A 27,541-nucleotide genomic window follows, 5' to 3' on the forward strand; every position below is an offset into this window, starting at 1 on the left:
TCACTTTCATGAGTCAGTGCAGGATATTTTTTTTATTTCCCTCAATAAATTTCTGAAAGTAATAATAACCAAGTGTTAGTCTCTAGGGTTAGTGTTGGCTAGTATTTTTTCTTCAAACTTCTCTTATTTTTTAACAAAACAAATGGGAAGCCCTATTTTATAGTTTCCAGCTAAGTAACTGTCTTAAAATGCAAGACTTTATTAATGTTCTGGTATCGGTACCTTGTTTAAAATGATAATAAAAAGAATAACTTTGTTTGTTTTTTAAGGATATTTTATCTACTCACTATATTTATTCATTCTGTTTTATCAGCTCTTTCTTGAAACCCCACAAGCAGTTAATGCACCTTCTAAAGGACTCCTGACCTTTTGCAGCTCCGTAACTCGTATCTAGATGTCACCGGTGTTTCCCATGTTAACAGTTCTGAGCATGTTTTACTACATGTGCCTTCGGCGCCGAGCTAGGACAGCTACGAGGGGAGAAATGAACAGCCGGAGAGCCCTTGAATCAAATACCAGAGCCTTACCTATCAACGTGGAAATCGTTCAGTATGCCAAAGAAGTGCTGGATTTCAGCTCTCATTATGGAAGCGAAAACAGCATGTCCTACACCATGTGGAATTTAGCCGGTATTCCGAACGTGTACCCCAGCTCCGGGGACTTCACGCAGACTGCTGTGTTTCGAACTTACGGGACGTGGTGGGACCACTGCCCCAGCGCCCGCCTGCCCTTCCAGAGGACGCCGCCCACCTTCTGCAGCCAGGACTATGTGGAACTGGCTTTTGAGGAACCCGTCTATCCCACGGCAGTGCATATTCTGGAAACGTATCACCCTGGAGCTGTAGTCAGGATTTTGGCATGCTCTGCAAATCCTTACTCGCAAAATCCGCCAGCTGAAGTAAGGTAATTTTTTTCTTCTTCTCTGTTTTCCTCTAATATATTAAATAGCTCAAATAATCCTGCTTAGCAAACATTACTTTTTAGTTATTTCTGTATTTTGTAATCTGGCCCACTGACATTTTCTTTTTCTGCCTGCATTCAAAATGGTAGTGGTATATGTTTTAACAGCATTATTATATGAATTAATGTAGAGCCTAATACTAGGTTTCATTTTTGTAATGATAGGTCTTGTGTTGAAATTTTGATGAGCAATAATTATTTTTGCGCAAGATCAACTGTGAAATTACAGCTCTACTGAATTATTCTCCAATAAGCAAAGCAAATTGTATAGAGGAGCCTGAGGTTTTGTGGTTGCTGTGTTGTAATGCTTTAAGTAGCCTTAACCTCTTCTCTCTGTGTGCTTTAGGAGGCTGTATATGTAGTAGAATCAGGTGCTGTAACTGTCTGTATGGAAACTGGGCCAAAACCAAAAGCATGGCACAGTCGGACCAAAAGTGATACCATTTGTCTGATTCAAAGTGTGCATACAGCCCATTTCTTTTAAAGAAAAAGATGCAGATTCAGTTCTATCCTATTCGATATCCTAAGAACACCTGATGCAACTTGTGGGAGGACAACACAAAAAAGGGACCTGGTGAATGGGAGGAGAATTTAAAAAAAAAAAATACTCTGAATGAGGTGTAAGGCTTTAAGTGGGGAGGTATAGAATTAGAATTGAAAAGAGAACGGGTAAAAGTACAGATTGGTGTAGAAAATTTGGAAAAAGCTATGTAAGGATCAGCATATGTCAAAGAGAAGAAATTATATAAAATCCGCAAAGCAAAGGAGGGCTATCAGAAGAAATAGTGACAAACATATTTTTAGTTGCATCCTGAGGAAAGTAATAGGCCAGCAAAAACTGTAACCTTTAAAGTAAATCCTTTGGAGGGAGGGCAGTATAAGCAGATGTTGGCTGAGGTACTGGATTTTTTTCCTCCTGATCTGCCTTTTTCACAGAATATATTCCTAGGACTAACTTTAGTTTTGCTTATTTGATTCTGTGACATTCATTGAGGTAGAGAGTGTTTTGGTAATTCTGCTTATAATGCTGCAGTGCAGAACTTCAGTAAGGTAGTGAGTGTACTGCTGTTCAGTTCAAGGATATGATTCTGAGTGGTAAGATAATGTTGTTACATTAGAGTGTTTTAAAGGGTTTAGTTCTTGGTTCATGCAAAAAAAAAAAAAAAAGAGTGAATATGAAACAGATGAAAAAAAAAATTAACCGAAGCAGTTTAGTGAGGTGTACTTTAAAAATATTCAGAAAGATAAAAAGATAAAAGGATGAAAATATTGATGTACCATTACAGCATATGCAACACTGATACAACTTTTTTATGGTTTCTCCTGGAGTGTGATTAGAGTGAGAGCCCAGACTTTTGCTTTGGGAGAGTGGTTGAAGCTTCTTTAGGACCCTGCCATGCTCTTTGTAGGAGAGGTCTCTTCTCCCTATGTGGAGGGAGCAGCATTTTTAGTGAGAGGGAGGTTGGTCATCTTGGCAGCCCTCTGAACCAGGAGTCTCTGTTGCATCTTCGTTAATTGCTGGTCGTGGTGAAAGCCCTAGAGTTGTTGGCTTTGAGCTTCTCTGTCCCTTGCTTTCAATTCCAAAAGTCCTCTGAGATGACAACTAAGAATTACTTTTCTGGGAAGATGAAAATAGTACTGCTAGCCTCAGGGGAATCTATGTTTAATTAGTGTTTTGAACTGGAACAGCCGTATCATTTTCTTCTGTTAAGAAAGGCCATGTCCCAGTTACTCCAAGGAAGGACACGTATAGCCTTGTTTTCCTCTCTTGACTATTTTGAGACTCTTAAATCAGCAGACTACCTAAATACCTGAAATTGCTACTTTGATTTTTCTTCTAGCTCTTGATTTATTCTTTCCCAGCTGCACTGTAGAAAGGACAGGCCTTCATAAGGGTTTTTTTTTCTCACTCACCTTGTTAACAGTTCTTTCTTTTTATACAAAAAGAAGGCCAGATTGATCTTTCCTACTTATTTTAGGAATATCAATGTCTTGCGAGAAGCCTGTGGACTCTGCTTAAATCTGTTGCAAGAGGAAGAAGTCTATTGAGACTTGTTTAAATGTCATGCTTAGCGGATTGCAGTAGTCCGGCTGCATAATTTCTTTCTCTTTTCTAAGTATTTAGAACTTCAGCTTCTCCCAGGCTTTGCTCTGTGCAAAAGTTTCAGATCTGCAGGAGTCCCTGTAAGGGCTCTGCGTGCCAGAGTCTTTGTTCAAGAGGACTTCACGTAGAAAAGTAGATCTCACCTGCATGGTTGTCCCCATGTACGTTGGATCTTGCTATTAGTGCGGTTTTGCATGGCACCTTCTCAGAGCAGCTTTATCCAGGGGCCTTTTGCAGGTGGGATCTGTCCTTTGTGGAGTAAGGTGGGAAGAAAACCATTAATTTATTTTTTCAGAGCAGGATGTAATTGTGCATTACTAATCCTAATGCTTAAAACATGAGAGGGAATTTCAAGTCTCCTCATTCTGGCTTAACCACAACTTCAGCAGCTTGAGAATTCTCCATCCTCTCGTATTTTCTGCTCTTCTGAACACAGAAAATGCTCATCGCTGTCCTCTTCCGTAAAGGAAGGTTTGAAAACCGTTAATTGCAGGGGAGCTTCTCTCTTTAGTTTTGGAAACCTTCTCTGCTCTTATTTAGCGACCCTCAGGTCTTGTCTGGTGAGAAATATTTTGATTTTGGTAGTTTTTAAAAGAATATTGCTGTTTTTAGTATACATATTTTAATGTGTACTGTATTTAGTATACATATTTAGTATATATATTTTAATGTATAGTGGTGGCCAGTGACAGGGTAAAGGGTGATGGATATGAATTAAAACACAGGAAGTTCCGTCTCCATGTGAGGAAGAGCTTCTTGATTACGAGGGTGCCAGAGCCCTGGAACAGGCTGCCCAGGGAGATTGTGGAGTCTGTTTCTCTGAAGATCTTCCAAACCCTCCTGCATGCCACCCTGTGCACCCTAGGTGTCTCTACTTGAGCAGCGGGGTTGGACTCTAGGCGGTCTCCAGAGGTCCCTTCCAACCTCAACCATTTGGTGTATGTTAGTGTGTACGTTTTTCTTGAGAGAATTTTCCGAGTTTTACATACTCAGGATTTGGTGACCAAGGCAGCGTGGGCTCTTTAGGCAGTGCAGAAGATGGGGTCCCACGTGAGCATGAGGCGGGCTGCTGCTGGTGCGAGCTGAACCTGTCCGGCTGATCCAGAGAGGCCTTTTGGTTTCTGCGAGTGTGCTAGGCTGCTGGGTAAGATGCAGCTCGGTCCTGTAGATGAAAGTGTTCTCTTTTTTTTTCCTTTTTTTTTTTTCCCTTCTCTTCTTTCCCCTTACCCCACAGAAAGTTTCTTCTCAACAATTCCCTACTGCCTTCTTTTATACCAGTCAACTTGGAAACATTTGGATTCTCCTAACACTTGCTGCTAGTAGCTGTCAGATAGGAAGAGTATGTTGTTTGTAAATGGAAAACTTGAAGTAAAAAATAACTCTCTCTGGAATTTTCCAACCTTTTCATTTCACTTTTTGATTTAAATATAAAAGCGAGTCCTGATTTTCTTCCTTCTATAACTTAATTGACATTTTCTCTTATCTCAGATGTTATGGTGCCATTGCGTATTTGTGTTCTTTTCTTTGGGCTCAAAATGTTTCCTAAATGCCTAGCATGCGTGGTAGTGCTTGGGCTGATGTTGTTCTCACAGTGCATTTCCTTGCTGCTACGGAATGATTACTGCTTTAGCAGATTAGAGATTGCTCTGTTTTTATTTTTGTTGTTGTTTTTTTCTCCTTACTATTTTCTGCAGATAGGGTGTAACAAGCGCTAGGTTGTTTTCTGCAGGTCGAATATCATGGTCATATGACTGACTGGGAGCTGTTCCAGAGCTCTCAAGGCTGCTTTATGCCTCATGCCTTCCTGACGTTTATTTCTGTTTAATTTCCATTTAATATTTTGATGTCACTTTAAAGGTTTGCTGAGTGCAAAAGTCTCTTTTGAGCAAAACTCCAATTTTGATTTTGAATGTGTAGATGAATGAATCAACTGTGTATTTCTAGCTCTGCTGTAGGGCTGTGTTTGCTACAGCAAAGACTTTTAGAAACTCTTGAAGGCAGAAGCTGTTGCAACCATAAGGATGACAAAGTAGAGGCTTCCTCTCTTTTTGTTAGGAAGCTCATTGTATTTAGGCAGTAGACTCTTTCTTAAAATCCAATTTGTGTGGAAATGTCATGAATTTCTTCCCTGGCAGACAGATATATGTTCAAAAAGTTTAGTAGATGATCTCCCATTCTGAGAAAGCCAGAAAAGTAATAAACTCACTGGAAGATATCAGAAGCCCCTTGGTAGACCCAGAGGCACCCTAAGGACTTTGACTTTGCTTTCCCCTTTCTGAGCTGCTGCTCTTCTCTCTCCCTTCCTCCTCCTCCCCCAAGTGGATCCTAGATGAAGGCACCCAAAATCCTGTCAGCATGTTAGTGTGGCAAGGCATCTTCAAGGCTGTGTCACCAAAGGGTAACATGCAACTTCTGCTCTGTCCGTAGGCATCCTTATTCATCACTGACTTTGACATTTCCAGGGAAATGCAGTACTTTCTTATCCAGATGACTGTCATAGAAGAAGGAGTTTCTTGGGACAGCGTCATTTTTGAGAAACCCATGAAAAGCTCAATTGGATAAAACAATTTTTTGAAATATGATTTTCGATTTTAAATGTCCTTAGAGCATTCTCACAGTCCTGTTTGCTCTCTCTGGTATTTCAGAATCCAACTCTCAAAGCAGAAATGAAAATCTGTGACTTCTTTCCCCAGAAGAGACTGCTGAGGTAGTGAGCAGTGCTTGTCTGTGCTCATCCCCTTGACCTCCACGGTTCTAAAATTCTTCCCCTCATCAGACTTCCTGCCTTTCGTATTGACAGGCTCACAGGTGCAGCTGGGGCTGTGCTTTCCAGCTTGCAGGGAATCTCCTATCCCTGAAGTATCCCTGGCTTGTTAGCAGGAAAGAAGCATTTTCTCATAGGTAGCCTAAAGCTTTTTTTCTTGTTCTGCCTGACTCTTTCCCCTCTGACTTTTAATTCAGTTGCAAATTTTTTGGGCTAGGGCATTTATTTATTTATTGATGGTGCTTGAGTAGCACCTACTCCATTACTCACTCTCTAGCCTCATCAGAATTTTATAATGCAATAAGTCTTTTCAGTAGATAGCAGGCAAAGTTTAATCTTGTATCACAGGAGAGAAATCTGATTACTTTTCCTGGGAGTCACATCTCCGAAGAATCTTTCTTATATATATATTTCTCAGAAGTAATGAGGTCTGTTCAGGCATCATCTTAGCCATTGCCTTTGAACATCAAAGCTTCCCAATAATGTTAGGTCAACAAAAAAAAGGCAGTGAATAGATGTTCTGATTTGACACAAACCTTGCAAATACGCCTCAACCAAAAAATCACTATACTGTAGTTCCTGTCTTCAGGGTGGTGGAAGGAGCATGGAAGGGTTTTAGTTGGTTGGTTTTATTTTGTTTTTGTGTAGGTGTATGGAGCTTTTGGTATCAGCAATTAGAGTATAATGAGTTCCCAGCTATTTTAATAAAGGAGACAATGAGAAATGCAATGGGAAAGCTGAGGCCACTAAAGCTGAATGGAAAACTTGACTTAAATCCTCACTTTCTTCAGTCATGGTGGAGCAGAATACAAGTAGGACTGCCTCTCCTTCCGGCCTTGCGTGGCTGGGTAAAACTGAAGCTTGCCAGCACACTGCTAGTGAAAGCTTCCTATCAAACCATTTGCATCTCAACAGCCTGGAGATGTTACTGTGCATTTGCAATACTTGGCCAAACAAGTTTCTACCTTCAGTCATTTGATTCTTAAGGCATTTCTTCTTTTTGAAGATGATTTTAGTACCCATTTTCAAACCAGAACTGGTTGATAAAAGACCTTTCCTCAGAAGGATTTTGAAACAGGTGGCTGTGAAGAGGAAAAAAAAAGGCTTCAGAACAAAAGAAAATGCAGTTCTTAGGGGGGGTCACTTGGAAATTTTGACTTCTTTTATCTATTTCCAATTGCATAGTCTTCACTCAATTCAGATTGCTTGTAGTCCATTAAAGTGTCGAAGTACTGATGCTACCTGAAGAGACCAGTTGCAGCAGTGAGTACTTTAGGAAGATTTCTGTGGTAGGGTAGAATATACCAGCCCTGACTCGAAGAGCAATTATTCTGGCCTGGTTTTGTGTGGAGTGTCACCAAGGGAGAGAAGAACATCCAAAGCAATGTGATAGACTTGGTTTCTTCCTCTCTCCACTTATACCAACATCTAACTCCTTTAGTCAGATTTGTGGGCTATCAATGAAATCAAAACAGTATGGTGAAAGGAGTGGAGAATAGGTCTTTTTCTTTGTCAGCAGTTAGTGTGTAAGATGAAGCTTCATAAGGCTGTAAAAAGTCCTACTACATGACTTATATTCTCTGCTTTAATGAAAGGACTGGGAATTGGAGGTACTACTTTCTGAAACGCTGATTGCTTTGCAGTTTGATGAACCTAGAGCTCCTGATGTATTTTTTTTTTCCGTAGTTGTTCTACTGACAGATAATCCCCTCTGCAAATGCACCGAAGGGGAGAAGTTAGTGACTGAGACACCTTCAGTTAAAAGTTGATGGCTCAGGATGTGCTAAATGAGTGGGGAAAAAGAGCCTTGAGTTTCCCTTGGGGTAGTTTGAGTGGGCATAAGAAAATGACTAAGCAAAATGTCAGATGGTTGTCTGGATGTGTTCAAGAAAAAGGTCATTTGCTATTCTAACATTAAGTATTTGCTGAGGGAATTAACCTATGCAAGAGGGTATGATGGTGGGAACTACATCTGTTTCTCTGTGCCATGAATTGACATCCTTTTACTACACGAATGAAGGCTTTTCCCTCTTACTGATAAATCTCTCATGTAAAAGCTGTTAATCTTAGGGCAGAGTTGTCACATTTCTCACAATTGTACTTGCTAACATGCCATATGTTCCCCAGTCCTGCACGTTAACTTTTAGTTCATGACATTTCTTTTCCTTTGACAGAAGCCTTCTGTAAGGCCCCCATTCTACTATAAGGTATCTGTGGAGAGTGGTGTCATGCAGGAAAGTTCTCCTGTGCATTCCTGAGAATGTCCATTGTGAAATGGAGGTTTGGGCATATACGGATTAATTTTTCCTATTCTTGAAGTATTAGCAAATATCAGATTTCTAAGCCTTAGTTGTACTAGGTGTATTCTGTTTATGCCCTGCATTTTACTTTCTGCAGTGATGGACAAATTTAAGTATTTGGTTTGTGGAGAATAAAGTGGTTTATATATATGAGTGTGTGTGTGTGTGTATATATATATATATATATATATATATATATATATACACACACACACTCTGTAGTACATATCTGTATTAAGTAGTATTTGCAGGTTTGTTACAGTGGTATCTGTTATGAAGAGCAGAGGTGTTCAGGTAGTCTCACACCTATGTGGCCTTATTTAGGACAGTAGGCTGAAAGAAATCTTCGAAGCTGAGGCCAGATTTTAGATGAGAAAAAATCTAGGTTTTGTAAAGAGGATGCGGAAATTGCTGTAAGTGTACTGCTGAAGAGGGGAGCAGCAGTGGCTGCAGGAGGTCTCTTATTTTATTTATTTTTGTAATTATTATTATTATTATTATTTAACTAGACTTGAGTATGAAGGAGAAGGGAGAAAAAAGAACATACGTGACTGAAGGATCTCTCAAATCCGTCCATTGATTGCAAACCAAATCCCCATAAAGAACACTTTTTTTTCAGGCCTTTTGATAAGTCTGGAAACACTCAAGACCTAACGAATATCTGGCTTCATTCTCCTCATTACTCATTTGGCAGTAGGTTTGGCTGCCAGTTGCTGGAGGGGAACTGATGTCTGGGTGCACAACTAAGGGTGGATGTGTGGGAGCTCTGTGCATGCCTTGAGCCTCCTTCTGCCACTGCAGCAAACAGCACAAAGCTTTCAGTGGACTTTTGTTGTTGTTGTTGATTTGTTTGTTTTCCAAAAATGATCCTTTTCAAAGTGATTTGAAGATTCTGTTTTTTTTATCCATAACCTTGTATTAATAAGATAATTTGACAGTGAATAACTTCAAATGTATATATATATAGTTTTGCTTACCTGGACAGATAGGCAAAGTAAAGTTTAGGTGATTTTTTTTTTTAAAGCATTTTGTTAATGTTGCAGTTTGAACAGCTTTGATGTCAGTGAGAGCTGTGACTGGTGTATGGATTTTTTTTTTTTTTAGTTAATTTTTGTATGTGTGTGTGTGTGCGCGTGTGTGAAAACCTTGTGTAGAGATTGAGAGGTCAGCAGACTGTTTGCAGTAGCCAACAAGACTGCCCTAGACTTACACTAACACATGATCATTATTTAGGTGTCTATAATTAAATCATTTTAAGATTACTTTAACTGTGAATTATTAAAACAATTTGTATGTGTATAACAGTAATCTAAGCCAGGTACCTGATTGTGAGTATAGAGCTTGCTTTGCTATTTAGCAATGCAGAGAAAATACATGCTAAGGTTGTAGAAGCGTGTAAGAGTGTGACCTGTTAAGTTCTTCCTTAAGATATTTACCAAATCTAGGGAAAAATAAAACAACTAAATTTGTTATATTTACAGTGGTGTTTCTCATTTGTTAAATATTTCTGACATAACAGTGCTCTTCTGCATTTGTAAGTTGCGTTAGTAACTTTGATCGTAATCTCTATATGGCCTGTACAATTTTTTTCCACAGGTGGGAAATTCTTTGGTCTGAGGCACCTACAAAGGTGAATGGTCCCCAGGCTCGGCAGTTCACACCTTGTATCAAACAGATAAACTTTCCCACAAACTTAATTCGCCTGGAAGTCAACAGTTCTCTTCTGGACTATTACACTGAATTAGATGCAGTAGTACTGCATGGTGTGAAAGAGAGACCTATGCTTTCCCTTAAGACTTCAATGATTGATATGAATGATATTGATGAGGATGAGGATGACGAGAAGTATGGCTGTGGAATGGACACTCTTAATAAGCAGTTCAGCGTTGTTACCCTCAGGGAGTGGCCAACTAATGGATATTTTGATAAACTGCCTTATGAGGTAAGAAGGAAATATTTATACTGAACGTAGTTCTCTTAAGCATTAAGAGTGCAAGGATGTTGTACAGGGTACTATTGATCAACACTTTTTTTTTTCTCCAATTGTAGAGTTCTTTGCACTCTTTCGTGGGTCTCCTGCATTGACTGAAGTTATGTCTGAGTTGTTATAACATGTTGGTTTGTCTTTTTCCATGGATGGCTATTAATAAGTCATTGGGCTATTGATAATTATTGCATTCCTGTTTCTCAGTAATCCATCCGCAAACACTTTTTTTTTTTTTTTTTTTTGCCTTTTAATGCTAGTTGCTCAAGCCTCTAATTTCTAACTCTTGAACTTAGAATTTTCTGACAGTTTTCCTGTAATGTATGTTTGTATTCCTTACACATGATAAAGAAGAAAGATATGCCAAAGAGATGAAAGAAAGAAAAGGGACGGGATCGAAGTCTGGAAGTGGTAATAGGCAAAATGTTTCTGTTGCCTCTCTTGCAAAGTCCTCGAACTTTTGTTCTTGAAATCACCATGTAATTTTCAGGCTGTTATAAAATTAGCTCCTATTCAGCTAAATTCACTGAATTCTATTCACTGCATTCTAGTTCTATCTACTGAACCCCAGTGCAAGCAAAAAAAGACTATAGCTCCGGGGTGTTTTAGTGCACTTGTAGTAATTGTGGAATAGAATATAGCAGTAAATAGTTGTGAATTATTGTTCTGTAGAGGAGTCGCAAGTATGTTTAAAGTCAGTATAGGTAAATATTCACCTTGCTGTAATTTCCAGTAAAGAGATGGATTCAGCATGATTGCTGAGTAGTGTATGCAGAACTGGGAGTCTCTGAATTCCCCAGTTCTGCACTGGGCATGCTGGGCTCTAGTTACCAGTGAGAGGACTTCATTGCACTTATAGAAAGGAAAGAGAGGAGGAGAATATAAACACCTTGGAGGAAAACAGTGAGTGTCATCATCTTTTTCAGGTCTTTGAAGATCGTCTTTTTACATTAGGGCCTTCAAATTGCTGCTATCAGTGTGTTCTAATGTTAGTTCCTTGTAGAGTATGTATTGGCTCTTATCGCTATGGACTTTGCTTTTACTGTTTCTGCAGTAGAATAATAACTGAGGATACTAACATCATCCAGAATTAACTCTAGTGCCCCTCACTGCCGAGTTGGTATAGAAATTGTATATGTTGTTGTTGGTGCTTATGTACCAATACTCAACTAAAAAAGCATATGTGAGGACACAGCTGTCCACAAAATCTCAACATTTGTAATTGTTTGAAAGTTCTACTCCTTGCCTTTTTTCTTTTTGTCTGCATATCCCTTGTCCTTTAAGTTTAAAGCTCTGTTTTTAGATACTTGTGTGTGTGTGTGCGTGTATTTATATATTTTTAAAACTCTAGAGTGTGTGTTGTTTCCTATGGAAATGGGGGAAAGCACTTCTGATTTTTTTTTTTATCTGTCATACTCTAAGAAGCTAACTGGTGTTAACATTGTACTCTGTTTTTACTCTTTAAAAATCCTTTGTAGTCTTTTTTTCAATAACTTTTTTGTCTGATTTATAAGAGTATGAAACAGTAACACTGATTGCCATAATACTTTCTAAATGCAGAGTAACAGCAGTTGTTTGCAAGCAACTGTGTGTCTTGAGATTAGTTTTCAAAGCAGCTACTTGGTTTTCCAGCATTCATAGAATCATTAAGGTTGGAAGAGGCCTTTAGAGATCATCTAGTCCAACCCCTCTCCACACACAGGGTCACCTAGAGCACGTGGCACAGGACTGCGTCTAGGTGGGTTTTGAAGATCTCCAGAGAAGGAGACTCCACAACCTCTCTGGGCAGCCTGTTCCAGTGCTCTGTCACCCTCACTGTTAAAAATTTTTTCCTTAAGTTCCTGTGGAACTTTTGATGCTTCAGTTTACGGCCGTTTCCTCTAGTTCTGTCAGTGGCCACCAGTGAAAAGAGGCCAGCATCATCCTCCTCACTGCCTCCCTTGAGGTGCTTATAGATGCTGATCAGGTCCCCTCTCAGCCTTCTCTTCTCCAGGCTGAACAGGCCCAGCTCCCTCAGTCTCTCCTCATAGGGCAGATGTTCCAGGCCCCTGATCATCCTTGTGGCCCTGCGCTGGACTCTCTCCAGCAGCTCCACATCCCTCTCATACTGGGCGGCCCAGAACTGGACACAATACTCCAGATGCGGCCTCACCAGGGCTGAGTAGAGGGGCAGGATCACCTCCCTCGATCTGCTGGAGACGCTCTTCTTAATGCACCCCAGGATCCCATTGGCCTTCTTGGCCGTGAGGACACACTGCTGCCTCATGGTCAACTGGTCATACCCCATGACACCCAGGTCTTTCTCCGCAGAGCTGCTCTCCAGAAGGTCGGTCCCCAGCCTGTACTGGTGTCTGGGGTTATTCCTCCCCAGGTGCAGGACCTTGCACTTGGCCTTGTTGAATTTCATGAGGTTTTTCACTGCCCAGTTGTCCAGTCTGTCCAGGTCCCTCTGGATGGCAGTGCAGCCCTCTGGGGTATCAGCTACTCCTCCCAGGTTGGTATCATCAGCAAACTTGCTGAGGGAGCACTCTGTGCCTTCATCCAGGTCATTGATGAATAAATTGAACAGGACTGGACCGAGGACTGACCCCTGGGGGACACCGCTAGCTACAGGCCTCCAGCTAGACTCTGCACTGCTGATCACCACCCTCTGAGCTCTGCCATCCAGCCAGTTCTCAATCCACCTCAGTGTCCACTCATCTAACCCACACCTTCGAAGCTTGCCCAGGAGGATGTTGTGAGGGACGGCGTCAAAAGCCTTGCTGAAATCCAGATAGATGACATCCACTGCTCCCTTCTCGTCTACCCAGCCGGTCATTCCATTATAGAACGCTAAGCCTCTTTTCTCCTTGGTGAATCCATGCTGACTACTCCTGAGCACCTCTTGTCCTCAACATGCTTAGGGACAACAGCCAGGATGAGCTGTTCCATCTCTTTTCCTTTTTTCTGGGAATCACGGTGAGCTCCGCGTAGCACAGTACAGCACATTGTGTCGCATACTCCTTATGGTATCAAATTGTACTTGATGCTGGGATACACATACATAAAAAGCAGGTATCTGACAGACACCAGACTCCAGACTAGCAGTGATTAATGGTTATTAGCCTGTAGATTTGGAACCTGTTATCTTTGTTTAATGAAAAGCAAGACAAAAGTACTTATATCTTAATGTCAGAGTAGTGACATTTCATTGTATTTTTTCCTTCTAGGTATTGCAGAGTAGTGTAATTTTAGTAAAAATAAAGAAGGATTATCTCGTCTGAGTAAGATTCATGTGGTAGGAGATTTCATCTCAGGTGGAGAAGAGCTGCAGCATTCGGTAGACTGTGGGACCTCACTGAAGTCATCAGTTAGTATAAAAGGACACTGGTGAGGCATTAAGTTTCATTCACCATTATCTTTGCTGCTCAGAAGTCAAAGCAGCTTTTCTCCCATTTAACAAAATTTGTGTTGCTTTGTTTTATCAGACCTATTATGCCACATTAATTGTAGATATAAATTCAGCTAACTCTGCAGCCTTCACTGCTGGGCTGCTTGCTTTGGGAATCTTAATAAATCAGCATTGGAAAAAACCTCTGAGAGGGGAAGACACTCAACAAATAGTTGTTTGGGTAGATTATGGCAAGTGGAATAGCAGAAAGGTTGCAAAATAGCTTGCAGCTGCCTTTCAGATCATTGAAAAATTCTTTCAACTGAATTGACGATCTTAGCAAAACAGGTATCTGTTGGGTGTCTATTATTAGAATAACAAACAGCTGTGGTCAGCAACCTATGCTAAAGCATGTGTCTGAGCAAGGCAAAAATCAAGGTATTAACTTGAAATTGCATCTCTGTTGGCTCTGTTAGTTTGCTCTCCCTCAGATATCAAAAAGCCAACAGCCTAAATGTCAGTTAGGAACAAGCTTTGATTGATACTGTGTCCTTAACTGCACGGCACATGTGCAGTTCATCTCCGCTGCACTTAGATGTCTGCTGTGATCCTCAGCATGAAGCTGAAGTAGGGAGTTCCAGACCCCTGTGCAGCAGGAGCCTGTGCCCGTCCCTGGGAGGGAAAGGGAGAGTGAGGAAAAAAGAGGGAAGGTTCAAGTCAAGTTTGAGAGAAGCTTGAGTATATGCATGCGTGTGTTTTGACTTTGAATTTGAAGTCATTTTTTGTAAATAAAGATCTTGTACATGTGTATAATGTCTCATATTTGAATACTAGATCTGGAGCTGAGTAATAAGCAACACTTTCCATTTTGCAGGAAACTGAACTGCTTTCTTGTTTCTTCTCTTCCAAAACTGACAGGAGAGAGGGATTGACTTTATAGAAAGTGCTACTTTTGAAGTACAGTTTGCTTTGGATCTCTTGAAAAGCTTCATTTTGATCTAATGTTGCAGGTTTTAATCTTAGTTTTGACAGTTTTGTCATGTGAATCCATACAAGAAATTAAAGTGAATCACTACGATATTTTGAAAGAGCCATGGGAAATTTTCTTTTAATTTACACCAATTCATTTTGGGGAGTTACTGTTTCCCACTCTGCTAGAAAGTGCTTAGTCAATTTTAATTACATCACTTGAGTGCAGGTGTTTATGACTGCTAAAGGAAGCCTTGGTTAAGTCAACATTAATTTTTAGATTTCATTATTAAGGGGAATTTTCTTTCAGTCTCTAAACTGAGGGAGGTTCTGTATTGAGGTTTTTTTGTTATTTCCTAAAGCGAGTGTCTGTGTTTCTTTGTCAGTATTTGTTTCAGTTAATTTTCCTTTAAAAAGGAAATCAGAGCATGAAGGGATATTTCCTGCTTTCTGTATGTGAAATAAGTCATCGCGGAAACAGTGCTGCCACTGAGAAGAGCTGGTGATTATTCTAAAACTGGAATAAATCAATTTGATAAGAAAACTTTGCATTTCAGATTTGACTCTGGCCTAGAACAAAGATGTACTGAAAGTATTGCAACAAGAAAGACATTACTTCATAAAACAAGATCTGTACCTGTTAAACTGTTTATCTAGTCGCATGGTCCAACTTGGAAGAGGGTGTAAGGTAGAGCACAACACTGTGATTTGGGGGAATCTGGACCATGGGATGATTTTCATGTCCTCGGCAAGGGTGCCTCCAGCTAAAACTCAAATCCAGAGAAGGAGGATGCCAGTTCAGTCTTCCCATCAACAAATGTGCAGATGTTGTGAAGGAAAATATGTAAACATAGTGTTTACATATATATTGCTGTTTAAATTAGCATGGTAAAGGAACTTCTAATTTGAAAGCTTCCTGTCACTTTCATATGTTGGTCGGCTTTTCCTTTCTTGTTTGGTATGCTGACAGACTGAGAAGGCAGTGCAATCCTATTTAATAGTTGATCAATGATTTGAGAAGTTACTTTTAAGCAAAAGGATTTACTTTTCTTTGAAGTCGGAACATCTTTTCTTCCCCCTTTGCAGTTTTCCCTTAACATTTCAAGTGCTGTGTGATCGTCTTTGACTTCTTTCTTTTTTTTTTTTTTTGTATTTTAATATAGCTCATCCAGTTGATTTTGAGTCACCTTACGGTACCAGACCTGTGTCGACTAGCACAAACTTGTAAGCTCCTCTATCAACATTGCTGTGACCCTCTACAGTACATTCATCTCAGTTTACAACCTTACTGGGCAAGGATTAATGACGCGTCTCTGGAACACCTGCAGTCTCGCTGCACTCTCATCCAGTGGCTGAATTTGTCTTGGACTGGGAACAGGGGAGCCATCTCTGTTTCTGGATTTAGCAGGTCAGTGGTAAATGTACAGAAGTATTTTGGTGAGCGTGTAGAGTGACTGCCTAGTAGTCTGTTGCTGAAATCTAGTAAGTGTCTGAAATCTAATAAGGTGTAAATAAAACCTATTTCTTTGTTTTACCATAAAGCATGTGAGCTTATGATGTAGGGGAGAAAAAAAAAACAACAGATAAAACAGAGATACTAAATACAGCATCAGTCTGTTTTAATGTATAGAATCTGCATGTGCCAAATTGCCTGTGGCTGAGAGGCTTCTTCCAGGGGAAGCAGCATCTTGCTTTCTTCTGAGACTCTGAAAGACTCCAGCTGGAACTGAGCTATTGAAAATCCATCTTGCAAAGAAAACATTGGAGAGTTGTCCTGTGTATAGATGACTTGCCAATAGGGCTGGGTTAGAATGGCTGCAGTAATAAACTGCTTACAGTGCGTGCTTATAAGGTACAGGGCCTAAGTAATCACTGGGGTGCAATGTAAATGCAAATATTTTCATAAAAAAGATTTAAAACAGTAGTTCTGTTGGGAAAAAAGGGGCTGCATGTGCATCTTCATACCAAAATGAAAATACAGCTATGCTGTAGGTCGTTTAAACTGCAAATTCATAGGGTTTCTTCCCTGTGCAAGAGCCATGTTCTCTGCTTGCTTAACGTCTCATTTCTTGCTGCTTTGCTTGTTTGCATTAGTTAAACAGCATCTATCGATGCATTTCATTTAAAGACTGGTGCTTCAACTAGGAAATAACCAGCAGTGGCAGATGAGCACTGAACTTGACAGATAAGAAAGAAATGCATAATCTAATATATCTCAAAAGGAGTTATCTTAAATTTCCTTCATTTCCTGAATGAAAAGGTTAAAAAGTACTCTGGGGAAGTGCCCCAGGGAAGTAAATTAACTTGAGGAAATACTCTGAGGATGAGAATGCTTTTTTCCCCCCTTTTCCTGACCTTTCAGTATCATCTGAGAGCCCTCTGTTCTTTTACTTTTTTTTTTTCCTTAAAAAAAAAAAAAAAGAGAGAGATATGATGTAGTGGAATGGGATACAAAAGTTTATCAGAAACTTGAATTTTTAGATAAAGTATGCTGAAAATGAATTTAAAATTCATGCTCGCCTGTTTAACTGAAATCATTTAAGTTTTTGCTTTCTGATACTTAGCTGTTATATGTTTTGAAAACTTGAAGTTTGCACATGTTCATTTGAATTTTCTCATGTTCATGTGTTCTGAAATGCAGTACTGCTAGAAACCTTGTCTTTAAATGAATGTCAAAGTTCAGAGGAACTTTACAGTTCCTGCATTTCTGTCTTACAGTTAGTTTAAAATATTCCTATTGCTGATTATTGTTTTTTTTTTTTTTACTTCATTACTGCATTGGTATCAGTTATTTGTGATCAGTACTTCTAAAACAATGAATATTCATAGTTTGATTATTATTAATCTCTGAATAAACAGTCAAATTTATTCAGAATTCTCAATTTTGAATCTAAACCTGGCCCCTATAAGGGGCCTTGACTACCTTTTGAAAGTTTTGCTTCACCTTATGTGTTAGTGACTTTGAAAAGTTGTTCTGTAGAAGTGTCTTTTTATGTTTATAAAACCAGAAAAAAGGTAAAATTTCTAAACACAAGTTTTTTCTTCTTTAGACATTCTTCATCAGCATGTTTGGCAAGTTTGCTGACCCCCAGAAGTGAAAATGTGTTTCTTATTTGCTTTTTAAATATCTGCTAATGCAGGAGATAGATGAGGCTAACTCTTTCCTTACAAATGCATTTATATAACTTTCTCCAGGGAAATGATTTCTAGGTAAGGAGATACTGTTCCACAGAAGGAAAAATCTGTCAATGTTTTAATGTTGCCAGCTATCTTCAAGATACTACTACTAAATGGATATTAGAACACCTGGGACATGGAGTCCTGAAGTCCCACAACTCCTCTGGGACTTGCAGACGTTTCTAATCTGCATTGAGTCTTAATAAACAAAACAGTTTCCAAAGAATGGAGGTACTTTGTCTTTCCTAGGAATTGTGTTTTCCTCTTAAATCTTGTCATTTACTTTTCAGAATATGAATATTGCTGAGGAGGTTGTCAGTTAGCTAGGCAGGCTGCGCTGCCGGTTTTATCAGTGATCTGTTGAGACTGATTTGTTAATAGAAGGTGGTCAGATCCTCAGATTGTGCGTGACCATTGCGACAAAACACAGTATTTGAATGAGGCTACCTTTATCCACATAATAGTAATGTAATAGTAATGAGGATATGCCACTACGTTTACTACTATAAAATCTTCTTGTATTGCCTACTGCTTGAATCTTTCTGAATCCGTTTATTGGTTTCTCTTTCCCTTTTGACTTCTCCCCAGTTTTGCTGATAATTATGCATTCCAGTCATGGTTGAAATTCAGAGGAAATGTCTAAAGCAATGAGGCATTCCTATAGAGCACCAAACAGTGCCTTTTATTTTGTGTTTGACTTGTGAAAAAGCCTTCTTGCAGCTTGAGGCTGATTTGAAACTAGCCTAATTTGCTTATTCCGATATTCGTAGTTTATCAATTTTATGATAAGTTGCTGCATAAAGAACCATGATGGGCTTTATCAAACTAGATGTAGGAAGTGCAGAGAATCCTGCCTAGGAGTTGAGAGACTTCAATGGACTTGTCGGTTTGAGAGGAGAGGAAAAAAGAAGGGTCAGTTTGTAAATGAACGTTGAAATAACGTCACGAACGCTAGAAATTACTTCAGTATAAAACCAGTAAAATAGGACAAGGGGTGATGAGTGCAAGTTGAAACACAGGAAGTTCCACCTCCCTATGAGGAAGAGCTTCTTGACTGTGGGGTGACAGAGCACTGGAACAGGCTGCCCAGAGAGTCTGTGGAGTCTCCTTCTCTGGAGATCTTCAAAACCTGCCTGGATGCGACCCTGTGCCACGTGCTCTGGGTGTCCCTGCTGGAGCAGGGGGGTTGGACTAGATGATCTCTGGAGGTCCCTTCCAGCCTCAGCCATTCTGTGATATCGTAGCCTTGTAAGAAAGTGCGTTTGAATTCTGCGGAGCCTGGTTTTGTTCCTACATTTTATTTATTTTTTCACTTTTTCTCTTTTAGTGTTACCACTGGTACTGTCTGATTCAAACCCAGTAAAGTTTAGTTTCGGTCTTACGGCTGTATTGTTTAGATTCTGATCTCCAAGGATACTTGTTTAAATGCGGCTCTCGCTTGAATTTTATTTTGGAGAACATCTTTCAAAATGCTTTTATCTGATTTCTTGTGACATTAGCCTTAAAAGTTAGCTTGATAGCCACTTGTTTGTTGCTCTGCAAGGTCCATATAGACATGGTTTTAAGAAAAAAATAAAAGCATCTATGTTTTTATTGGAAAAATGCATTGTAGTGGTAGATTTTTTTAAAAAAATAAGAAATATGACTAAAGCAAATACTGTATTATCATGAGAAGATGGAATGCTTCAGGCATATGAACATCCTGAGGCAAAACTGAAGGTGTTTTAACTTATTGATAACATATACCCCTTCGGGCTAAAAATGACTAACATAAATTTTTCATTTCAGCATATAATATAAAAGAACTAACCTTTATAGTTTATGTTGAACTGGAAGTATACTGAAAAGTGAAAGACAAATAAAATGTATTTGAGCAGTCTCAAGTGTCTGGAATGAAAGGTGACAGGGAATAAACAAAAGACTGCACAGAAAGTGTTACACAAACAGAACTGCTCTTTCTTCTGGCGTTCGAGGTCTGCTGAATTTCTTCATGCAATGGGAATGACGGCATGGGAGAACAGGGATGTGAGGCGGGTTGACTGGAGGTATGCGAAATAGCAGGATGCTGGATAAATGCTGTCAAGTTTAAAGAGCTAAAGGATGCTAACAGCTGGAAAACTGAGTTGTGCATACAGATTTCTTTATATCACTAATAGTGTGATTAAGCTTGTTTTAAACTGTTTTGCTGTAAACAGCTGAAATACTAGGATTTAGGTTTACGTTTTGTAGTATAAAAACTAATAGAATTTCACTTTCAGGTTAGTGCTGCAGTGCTTACATTTGAGGCATGTCAGGGAATCATAGAATATTTCTTTAACAATTCTGTTAATATTAATCGTTAAATACCCAAAGTGTCCAGTAGTATGGATGCAACTCCATGTTCGCTCTGACAGCGTGAGGGCATCTTTGGTACTTTGACATGTGGCTTTGGAAGTCTCCATAGAAAGGAATTAGCAAGACCATCTCTTCTGAGAAGCCTCTTAAATACAAATAGAGGTGGATAGCTATCTTGATGAACTGGAGACCTCTGTGCTGCTGGCCGACGTACCCTGTCCTCTTCTGGTTGGTGGCTTCCTCAAAATTCTCTTCCTGACTCTGTCCATTTCTTTACTTTGTGCCTGTTTAATTCATTCTTGCACCCTTCTATGCGTCCCTTATCCCACTTCCCTTTCTCTTTCATGTCTCCTAAATAACCTTTTCCAAAAAAGGAGAACAACTATGAAGAATAAATGCAGTCCTCTTTGCTGTTGCCATTTGCTCTGTCTGTGTGTTTTGTGTAGTGAATTTAAATAAAAAGTTACAACGGTAGCAACTCCTCAGATTAGTGAGCCTGGAGTTCTTCTCCAGTCTAGGTGTTTAACTGAGTTTTTCTCTGATCTGATAGTATTAACCTTTGGTAGGCCTAGAATGAGAAAAGTGTTTATGTATGCCAATATTTATAATGGCCAAGTGCTGTTAAATTATATGGTAGTTAATCTAACTCCCATTATTGTAATGGAATAGTTCATAAAATATTTATCCATTAGCAAATTAAAAGCTAGAGGTATAATAAATGGCAACTGACATCGCATTATGGAAAATATCACCACTCAAACAAGCCTGATAATAATTTGTTGATGAAAGACGCTGTATGAACGTGAGGTCCAGTATTGTTAAAGCACTCATTAAATAGAGGAATTGGCTAATTGGTAATCATCAATGAGTCTGTATGTCTCTACTAAGCTTTCCAGAGGATTTATCTCCTGTGTTTCTTTGACAATATTGTATGAGTTTTAACAGTCTAATGTTCAGATATCCAACATTAATTTTCATGAGTTCCACACTTCAGTTCTGGCATTCCCATAAGGAAGCAAATCAGTCTGGCTTACAAGTGAATTCACTTTATTCAGTAGGACAACAACAGATGGGTGCTTGGTGTCTGGTAAACTCTGGTTTTGCAAGGTAAAATAGATTCCAGAGACTGCAGGTTTACACGGGAGCAGTGGAAGAAGAGGTTCGACAGCAGTACCAAACTGAACGTATGTGGCTCTGAGGGGCCGTGTCTCCCCTTTCGCATCTCAGAGCCCCATTTTCTTCTTTTTGTTGCTGTGGACTTGTAGAGGTGTGAGATGTTAGGAACTGCCGAGTGTCACCTTGCCCAAGCTTAGCCAGGAAGTGCTGATTTGACTTGTTAGTGGAAGGAATTCAGTGTTTTTTTCCAAAAACTTTTAAAATCTTTTTTTCTGGAGTATTTATATTAAAAAAATCAGTTAACTTCACCTTTATTTTCTTCAGAGACAAAGACTGTTGAGAATGGTGGTGGAAAGTTGCAGGTTGCTGTCGAATGTGCCCTTGGGGACCTTTTCAAGAGTGTTGTGTCAAACATACTCTGTTGCATTTTGCTTCGCTGGCTCAGGGTGAATGGCAAGAAGAATGTTTTAACTTTCTAAACCTAAAGTGAAGTTTTCAAGGCTGATCTTAATTTAATTTGGTCTTTTCCAGATTTGTAAAGATTTGATTCGCAGTTCGTTTCCTCAGAGTGGTTATGGTCAATTTGTTTTAACCTAATCATGTGTTCTGTTAGTCAATGAGATGATATAAGAGCTGCGCTTTGTAGATCTTCCATTGCTGAAGGTATTTCCTATTTCACATGCTTGAAGTCGAGATAGTATTTGAAGAATAATCTCTGGAAAGTAGGTTTATTTCTCACTTAATTTGCTTTTTACAGGTTCTTGAAAGTTTGTGGCTCCGAGCTAGTGCGCCTTGAGTTGTCTTGTGGTCATTTCCTCAATGAGACATGTTTGGAGGTCATTACTGAGCTCTGTCCAAATCTTCAGGAACTAAATCTTTCATCATGCGATAAGATACCACCTCAGGCTTTCAACCACATAGCCAAAGTGGGCAGCCTCAAGCGTCTCATTCTCTACCGAACGAAAGTGGAGGTAGGAGCAACTTTTTAACCTTTACAAAAAATATTTTTAAGCTCAGTAAAATTGTTTTCTTATCCAAGAAGTAGATTACATTGGAAGATTCTAAGATGGTAGCGCAGGCTTTTTTATTTTTCAAAAGGAGTTTGTGTATTTAAAAAAAGAAAAAGGAAGAAAATACTACAAGTTGGGTGCAAAATTGAAGACTTTTCACCAACTGTTTTAAGCACTGTAGTGAAATCAGAAACGTGAAAGCTTTTCTCTTTTAAAGTACACTCCAGGCAGACTGTATTTGGCAAGATAATTGGGAAATTAGCATGTTTAGTAACTTACTGTTAATTATCAGCACTTCCTCTGGAGCAACTTGCAGATTACTGGATTCCTACTGTCTTTGTCTATTAGCAGTGTTTGAACAAAAACTTCTTGGTGCATTTTTCAAGAACAATGTGAAAATGACTTTACGGAAATACTCAGCTACCTAGATACAGGTTATTGTTTTTTGCAGGATACTCCCTATCTAAGGTGAAATATTGTACATACTACATTCAAAAAGATTGTTGTTTCTTATTACGGTTTATGAATATTTTATCTTAGTTTACTCAGCTCTTTGAATCAGAAATTGTCCCATTATTTTTCTCTATTTAATTTATTCTTGTATTACAGCCTTACTGCTGTGCTTCCCATGGAAGCTTTCATACGAGCTGTTGTCCTGCTGTTGCAAACACTGCCACTCAGCTTGCCGAAATAAGCAAATCCTGTGTCTACAATTCAGGTTCTAGGCTAAAAGTGTGTTGGTGGAAACCTTAGTGTAAGTTTGCTCTGCCTTTTCCTCCCCTGAGTTCTCATATAAACACAAAAAGGGCACTCACATCCTCTCAGTTGCTTCCATGGTCTGTCAGTAGATATCATCCATGTCCAGCATTCTGAATAGTCCCAATACCTTTGGGCAAAGTTAAGTAGTAGTTCAACACTAAAACCAGCTCTTCTCAGGTAAAACTCTATATGAAGCTATTAAGATAGCAAGAAGCAAGAAGATGATAAAGATTTTAAGCAAGGCCTGCTTATGTTTATTACGTTTGCTGATGTTTTTGGTGTGAAAAATGAGGTTATGACACTGGATTGTGTGGGGTGTTAAACTGTAGTATAATGGAAGAAGCAAAGAAGGAGCACTAGGTGGTGGCTTCTTCAAAATATCTGAGACCTGAAATTAGAGTGTACTTTTTGTTAATAAGCAGTTCTCTCCTAACAGGGCACAAAGTTACAAAGTGCTTTTGATAGATGTTTTTCAGTAAGTGCTATACACTTTTGTGTGGAAGGTCTAGCTGTCTGTGAGACATCTGATACAAGGTAGCTGGGTAAAAGGGCCAGCTACCCTGAATTTCTGGCCCTTGCTGCAGGATGTGCAGGAATAAAACCACCATCCCTCAACAGCTTGTTACTTGTGGCAGTTTCTCTATGCCTCAAAACCTTGTATATGTGCCACTGTGTCTTTACTTCAAAGAAAACCCCTTGTCGAGCCCCGCTTTTGAAGCGCCTTTCAGTTAGCGCCTTGAAGCAGGGCCCTGGGTGCAGCAGCTCTGCCTCGAGCTCAGTGACTGGGGAATGTCCTGGATAAACCTCTTCATCCTGCTTTGGCGTGGTGTGGGCCCTGAGGCAGGGATAACCCATAAGGCAGGGATCGCTGTACCAGAGGTAAATTGTGTAACATTATTAGTTTCTACTGTTGCTTGATTGTAATTTTCTTGATTCTACTGGGTTAACTTTGAACGCTTCAGATTCTAAATTTAAAATTGTGCAGTGGTCAGCAACTACCCTGATTACGTGTCACTTGGCAGTTATCACTTTGAACATGCCAAAGTAACGTTAACTGTGATATTCTTTGTTTTAGAAGCCTTTAAGTTATGAAGACAAACTTTTGTCTTCCTTGTGTAAAGGTATGCATCTCCCTGTAGCTAGAAAATAAAGACTTTTAATTACTAATCAGATTTAGGGTCATGCTTTTAATTAATTTATTTATTTATTTTTACACCAAAGGATAAATCAAAGGTGTGGTTCTAACATAATTTGTTAGAAAAACTTCTAGAAATTTCCCTAAGCAGATTTGGTATTTGCTTGTTATGTTGAAGCCTTTTACCAGCCTTTTGCAGCATATAGGTGGAAAAGGAAAGCGTAAGGATGAGGGTATAGCATAGGATTTGAGTTAGAAGGTTAGAGTTATAAGTCACAGGTTGATAAAAATAAAGATACCTTTTTCACCAGTAACTTCCCTGAATAGGAATCTTCATTTTTATATACAAAATCCGTTGTCTGTCCCTCAGCATTTCTTAATCTGGACTGAGATCTTAGGTAGTAACTGATGTGACTAAGGTAGTAAGAGATGAATTAATCACCATCCAGAGGGCCTTAGATTTAAACTTTTCAAAGGCCTGAAATATAGCAGTGTTCTTGATTTTTATGAAAATCCCCTCACTGTTGTTGCTTCATTCTTGGAGCTTCTATGGAGCAAACAGTGCTGATGTTTAATATATCGTTTGGCTTTTCTTTTCCTGTAATGCTCTAGGATGGAAAAGGAAGGGGCCCTATCATAGTTATCAGTATGCGGTGATTTCTTAAGACAGAGAAGGATGTCCTACCAGTTTATCTCATGTTAATCTTCTTGATGCATCAGCGTTTGGGTTGCAGATTTTCAGGGAACTGTCAACATGTAAAGAGAGTATGGAGAGAATGAGTAGATAACAGGTTGACTAAAATGGATTGTCCATAGGAAATCATAATCTTAATGTATCTTACTGTACAGAGATATCATTGAAATTAAAGCATAGCATAATTAGATCAATCAGGACAGAGGGCCTACTAGTTATGCATGTAAATAGTATGAAGAATCTGTTGTCGTGGGCTATTAAGGTAAACACTTAAGTTGAATTATTTAATGGATGTGAGTTTTTTCGATGGCATAACAAAAGAAACACTACAGGAAAAAAAAAGAAGAAAAACTAGAAATTCAGGGCATAATTGACTTAAAAAAGAAGTCCTCTTTCTGCAGATGCTACTTATGACATAAGTTAAAAGGTCATTTTTTTCCTGTTCCAGTTATTGGTCTCTGAACGAGTAGTGCTGTTAGCCCTTCTGAGCAAATAGTGCAGTTTATTTTCTCTTGGTTGTGAACCTGGGCCTCTATTTAAGTAGCATAAGATACAGAGAAAGAGATTGTCTGTCCTTGTTATTGGGGTTTTGATTGAGTTGTTGTTGTTCTTGGCTTATGTTTTATAAAGTACATCATTAAATTTTTATTAGAAGAAATGCTATTTTGATTAAATAAAAGCAAACTCCAAGGTACCTGCACAGGTGGAGGGTGTCCTTATTCAGATTGCAGGCTGCAGTACTCTTCCATTTTCTTTTTTTTTGGTGGTGGGGCGGCAAAGGAGGGAAAGAGGAGGTGAATGGGAGGAAAAAAAAAAAAAAAAAAAAAAAGGTTGCATTTCACCCTGAAATTAAGTGTTGAACTGCTCTGGTTATATGACTGTTGTGCTGCTAATGTGCACATTCTGAGAAACTACTCTGCAGAAAACTGATTATATCTTTTAGTGGAAGCAGGAACTTTATTGCATACTATGTTGTCAGTTTTATTATCTGAGCTGTTCCTGTAACAGTTATTTGTTATTTTAGCCTTTTTCTTTTAACAGCTTTGCGTTTCAAAATATATTCCCACCGTCTCTGTAACCAAAGCTCCAATTTCTAAGTAAACGTTTTCAGTGAAGTGGGCGATTCTGGGGTTCTGTCCCACCTCTGGCACTGAAGGCTCTATGTTAATATTCTGGGAGATGGCCGCATCATGTAGAAGACATTGTGATCTCAAGTCACAATAATGCGTATACTTAATGACTTCTATAAAGATATTTTCTCGACATACTGAGGGTTCATCATTGTGCACAAAATCAGTTTCAAAATTCTACAAAGTGAGGCTTCTGACACCCTTAAAGTATCCCGACCTCCATGTCATAGTAAAGAATGTGCAGTGAATTTCATTAACTTTTTCCAGGGCAAACAAGAAAAAAAGATTGTCTTGCATCCTTGTGCTCTTCCTCGCTAAATGCAGTTGATGTGTGCAGTGCTTTACGTTTGTTATTAAAGGTTTCATTCTTAAAGGCTGTAAGATTCAGTATGAGCTTGAAATAATTTTCAACATGCTTTGAGAGACTAATCCCAACACTTTTATTTAATGTAATTTCTTCTAGCTTGAGACCACTATTATGCTTGAGAGAGGTTTATGCTGGTGGTTTTGGTATTTGCTGATACATGACCCCGCAATGTTTATTCATTGAAAGTGTATTCACAGCATAATTTAAGCATTTGTCGGCGTTGACACATGTAAAGAGCACAATGAACAATGCATACTGTTGCGTACCGCAATTGGCAATACGTGTCTTTATGGCTTGGGTATGAATGTTATCTCGATTTAATGCTTATCATGAAGATCTACATGTATACCGCAGCCAAAATTAAAGACCCCAAAGCCACAATTAAACTAGAAAAGCTCCTCTCCTTATTGCTGATTGTAAATTTTAATGTAGGATTTCATATTTCATCTCATATGCTATTCTAAGCTCCTTGTAATATGTGAAGGAAGAGTTTTTAAAGTTTATACTGCAAATACAATTGCGACGCAGAATGAACTGAATTGTAATTTGCATTACAGTGGTCCCAGAACTTCCTTTCTTTCCCCTGCAACATTTAAAGCAAGTGTTGTATTTGTAAGTTGTGTCACTGATGCCTGCATCAAAGAGCAAATTTGAAATTCAGGTGCTGTAGGAGAGAATGTTGAAACCTGTAGTTACCAGGAAGAGACATGAGATTCTTGGAAATGAGCATAACAATTCTTATCTTCTTAATGAGAAATAAAAGCAATAATATTTCCATTAAATTATTCCTCCGTGTTTCCAAACATAACTTGTTATGGAGTACTTTATGCTTCTGAGAGCTGACTGAGATTTCTCACTTTGGTCAAAACTTCACTGGCTTGTGCTCAAATCATGAGGACTGAGGTGCAAGCAAGAAGTTAAAAATAGTGAAAGCCTATAATTAGAGAGCATGTCCTTGGAGGGAAGTCAATCCAGTGGCAAATAAAGTGAGCACTGGATGCAGGGACCTGCACTCACTCTGAGGATGCCCTCTGATTCCATGTTGGGCTTATGGAGCTGAATTTGGGCATTTGGGTCTCTAATGTGAGCGAAGAGTGGGGGAGAAGGATGAAGGTGTCAGAAAGACTTAGAGATAGGAGGCCATAAATTGACCAAATGAAGCAATCCCCAATGTACAGTAATGGAATTCCGTGCAGCGACTGTAACTGATGTCACTTGGAGGACTGCGAAGGAACTGGCTCTTAGAGCTGACAGAGCCGTTTGAGTTGGAGGAGGATCACTTGCTGCTGATGGCACTACATAATAAGAAAATGATAGCTAAAGAAAAATTATATAAGGAATTCTGTGGACTAAACGGCTGGAGGCCTT

General features: G+C 39.2%; 1 protein-coding gene across 2 annotated transcripts in view; it reads left to right on the forward strand.

Moving 5' to 3' along the window:
• The first annotated feature begins 316 nt into the window (after nucleotides 1-316).
• Nucleotides 317-27,541, forward strand: part of FBXL4 (F-box and leucine rich repeat protein 4) — a 41,735-nt gene continuing 14,510 nt past the window's right edge. The window contains exons 1-4 of one of the 2 annotated variants that reach the window (XM_010222394.2): nucleotides 317-903; nucleotides 9,725-10,070; nucleotides 15,615-15,859; nucleotides 21,836-22,049. In XM_010222394.2, the coding sequence (XP_010220696.1) occupies nucleotides 395-903; nucleotides 9,725-10,070; nucleotides 15,615-15,859; nucleotides 21,836-22,049 (1,314 nt within the window). In that variant the 5' untranslated portion in view covers nucleotides 317-394. The remainder of the gene's footprint in view (nucleotides 904-9,724; nucleotides 10,071-15,614; nucleotides 15,860-21,835; nucleotides 22,050-27,541) is intronic. The other variant, XM_088534649.1, reaches the window with a different exon arrangement.

Source organism: Tinamus guttatus, unplaced genomic scaffold (genome assembly GCF_059628265.1).
Source record: "Tinamus guttatus ecotype Peru unplaced genomic scaffold, ASM5962826v1 Tinamus_guttatus_pri_ptg000036l, whole genome shotgun sequence".
Classification (NCBI taxonomy): Eukaryota; Metazoa; Chordata; class Aves; order Tinamiformes; family Tinamidae; genus Tinamus; species Tinamus guttatus.